The sequence below is a fragment of the Pteronotus mesoamericanus genome, unplaced genomic scaffold (genome assembly GCF_021234165.1).
Source record: "Pteronotus mesoamericanus isolate MK-2021 breed Mesoamerican mustached bat unplaced genomic scaffold, CSHL_Meso_final contig_74, whole genome shotgun sequence".
Classification (NCBI taxonomy): domain Eukaryota; kingdom Metazoa; phylum Chordata; class Mammalia; order Chiroptera; family Mormoopidae; genus Pteronotus; species Pteronotus mesoamericanus.
This window is the reverse complement of record NW_026555247.1, coordinates 34,352,553-34,355,974: the sequence shown is the minus strand read 5'-3', so window position 1 is coordinate 34,355,974 and position 3,422 is coordinate 34,352,553. Positions and strand designations below refer to the sequence as shown.

Genomic DNA, 3,422 nt, shown 5'->3' with positions numbered 1-3,422 from the left:
CCATATTTTCAATGCTCTTCAATTCTTGCTTTGAAATAAACAAAGCAGTTTAATAATGTTCGGACATCCCAAACAATGACTTCTGGAAAACCGCCAACAGAAATTCATTGTGATGTATTCCGTTTTCACAAACAAGAGCATCCAAAAGCAGCTGGGAGCTCCTTCACATTCTTCTCCACTATCAGGCAACCCCTCCAGCAACTGATGAAATACGGTGAATCCCATTTTAAAGAAGTCTTCTCGTTAGAAGGCTTCCGAAGCAGTCAGGTTCCGAGGTGGAAGAGTTTGGATACCAGATTTAGAAGTTTCTGCCGAAAATTCAGTTTGTCTCCAATTCTCCTCAACTGAAGGGCACACTCAGCTTCAGCATCTGAAAAGGAAAACAAAACATCGAAATTAAATGGATGGCATTCCAAACTGTAACCAGCAAGAGTGACAAGTTGAATATTTATCCCATGATGCACTTCTCTTAACATTAGCTTTATGTACACCTGTTTTCTGAATGTGAGATGGAACACACACAACATATACAAACACATTGTGATTCATAGACAACAACAAAAGTTGAACAAAGACATGACACTTACTTTGAAATCTTACTTTTAAGACAGCATCCTGGATGAAGCAAATACTATCTTATTTGCAAGTACAGACACTTAAAATGTCAAACACCACAGTTAGCGAGAGATTGCCAGCCTCAGATGATGTCATCCTTTTTTTCCTCACTTAAGGCTGGTGGGAGGAACTGAAGTCAATTCTAAACTCTCTTCTATTGTTTTGCAATAGGGCTTGTTTATTGTGGCAATAATTTATAGCTCAGATTATGCCCTCATTAATAGGCAAATCTACATGTGTTCTTTTCTTAATTTAAAAAACTCTGAAATTTTCTCATAAAAGACTCAAACTTGCATTCCAAAAGTAAGGCCACATTCCCTAAAATAAAAGTTTACGTTTTCCTCTAAGCCAAATTCTTCCAACAAACCCGGCCTCTTCCAATCCACTGCCTTTAGGGAGAGGAGTGCAGCAGAAAGTGGGTAATGTTTAAGTCACATGTTTACTACTTTTCAGAATAGAGATATAGTAATTAACTGAATGTTTGTTTAAGAAACATAATCATCTAATTTTCAAGTAAATCTTTTAAGTGAAATTAACATCAAATCTATACTGACCAGAATTTCAGTTTTCTTGGATATTTCAAAGAGCAACTCAGTGTCTTTTGGTCCACTTTAAGATCACAATTATGAATAATAAGAATCATTAAGACTACAAATTGAAATCTGGTTTATTGTATAAACAGACCCTTCAAAGACCCTATTTAGGCTCAAAATAACTAAAAACTGTAAATGTGTAATAAAGTGGATTTCTCTCTCTACAAGAGCTCAGGAAAATTTTCATAGTACCTACCAAAGACACCTAATAATCATAAGATGCTTTTCTTTGCAGGTTTGACAAACATTTTGACAAAGATGTATTGTCTTCAGTGACTGGAAGGTATTAACATACCACCCTAAAAAAAATTTTATGATTTTGCATACAACTTTGGAAGCCCTGAATTATATGAAAAATTATTCCTTTCACCAAAAAAAGGCAGAAAACAGCTCCTAGTTGTTTTTTAGTCTCTTTGTTACAGATACACATCTATAAATGTATTAATAAAAAAATGTGTAATCATGGATGTTAACTAAACTCATTGTAGTAATACTTCACAATATACATGTATCAAACCATTTTGTTGTACACCTAAAATTCATACAATATTATAGGTCATTTATATCTCAACCTACGGAAAGTAGTATCTAAACATGGGACCTTCCGTATATCCCTTGTTATTTGGGAACTAAGTAAGTTGGATGGGTGATGGTTTCGCACAAGTTTAGACCTTTTCAAAACGTGGTCAGAACTACTGGGCATTACAAAAGGCGGACAAAGTTTTCTCCCTCCCAAGCAAGGGCCAGGGGGAGCAGCCCACTTAGGCTTGTCTCCACTGCCAGTGCGCCACTTCCTTTGCGCGCTGCATGAGCTCCATAAAACGAAAGCACGTTGCAGGCGGGGTGGGCGCTATTACTTGCTGATGTAATAGCAGCATGGTCACAAGTATTTTTAAGTCTAAAGCCTTGCTGCCTTCTTTGCTACTGCCCCTTAGCCTTGTTTGATAAGATTTATAAAGAGGGCAAGATATGGGTTGGATGCCCTCCCGCAAACCAAGAGGCCGCAGGTTGGATTTCCTGAAAGGCGGCTGATTTGATTCCCTGAACGGCGGCCACCTCCCGGACGTGCGGAAGGCAACCAGTGATGTTTCTCTCCCTCTCTTTCTCCTTCCCTTCCCCTCTCTAATAAAAAAATTTTTTTTTAAATTTTAAATTTATAAAAAGGGCTGGGGGTAACGGCTGACCTGAAAAGTCATTTGATGGGGCTATTGCGGGGGCGCGGGGAGGGGGGGGACTGGATGGATTTTAAAAATTAGGGACCAATTCCGTTTCTCCTATCCCCTCTCCACAACTAGTATAGATTGTTAAAATGTTACACAGAGTAACTCTTTAAAAAGGAGCAAGACTTTCGGGGCTCCTGAACGCAACGGTCCCTGCGAAGTCCCCATCAGTCCTTTGTGGAAGAGCTGCTGTGATCGTGCGGAGCGTTATCTCGCCTTTTGTATCGCGTTGAGGGTGGAGAGTGATAACACCTAGTGCAGGGCCCGCAGAGGTCCAGGACTCCGGAGAAAAGGGCCCGTCTTAGGACGCGCCGGGAGGCCAGGTGGCTCCAAGAGCTTCCCCCGTCCCCATCTGCCAGGACGGGGGCTTTCTCCTCGAGGCTGACTCCCGCACTTGCACTTTTTCTCCCTGGGGCCCCGGGGCAGGGAAAATGAGGATGGAAGGCAGGCGAAGGAGGAGCGGCGTTCTGCAAACGCTAAAATACAGCTGCATCCCAGTCCCGCACCGGGATCCCTACCTCGCCGTCGCCGCGGTCTTGGGTAAAACCCCTGAAGAACTTCCAGAAGGCGCCCCAAAAGCACGTGCAAGGCCGCAGACCTGGCTGGATCTTGAGGCCAAAAGTAGACGGGCTGACCCGGCCCCGCCTGAGACCTCCACCCCGGTCCCGGCCCCCGCCCCGGCCAAGATCTCCGCGGGCCCCGTCTGGTCCCTACCTGCCGGGGCCCGCGCAGGACTAGGCTGCGCGTTCTTACGCGCTTTCTTTCCAGGCATCTCCGCAAGCAACGGGCGGGAACTCTGCTGCAGACCCCCGGAACTCAGTCCCCCAACCCTGAGTCTGCAGGAGGCGGGCTGCGAGCTGGGCGATCAGGCCGGATAGGAGTGAAGACCCAACTCGGAGCGCCCGAAAACCTTTTCTGTCTCGGGAACAGCTTCAAGTCTGAGCCTTTATAGAGCTGGGAACTTCCCGGTGACGTAGTGAAACTGGACGCCGGG

At 44.6% G+C, this 3,422-nt stretch overlaps 1 protein-coding gene across 2 annotated transcripts; it reads right to left on the bottom strand.

Moving 5' to 3' along the window:
* Positions 1–258: 258 nt before the first annotated feature.
* Positions 259–3,205, bottom strand: PMAIP1 (phorbol-12-myristate-13-acetate-induced protein 1). 2 transcript variants are annotated; one of them, XM_054583870.1, is made up of 3 exons: positions 3,143–3,200; positions 3,056–3,073; positions 259–370 (listed from the first exon to the last, which is right to left on the bottom strand). In XM_054583870.1, the coding sequence occupies exons 1-3, from the start codon at positions 3,198–3,200 to the stop codon at positions 264–266; spliced, it is 183 nt and encodes a 60-aa protein (XP_054439845.1). In that variant the 3' UTR covers positions 259–263. The 2 variants fall into 2 exon arrangements, with proteins under 2 accessions (XP_054439845.1, XP_054439844.1); XM_054583869.1 differs by lacking the exon at positions 3,056–3,073 and having other exon boundaries at positions 3,143–3,205.
* Positions 3,206–3,422: the final 217 nt, after the last annotated feature.

What these genes read in the sequence shown, in the direction of transcription:
- PMAIP1 (XM_054583870.1), bottom strand. Translation starts at nt 3,200, where the DNA reads ATGCCTGGAAAGAAAGCGCGTAAGAACGCGCAGCCTAGTCCTGCGCGG.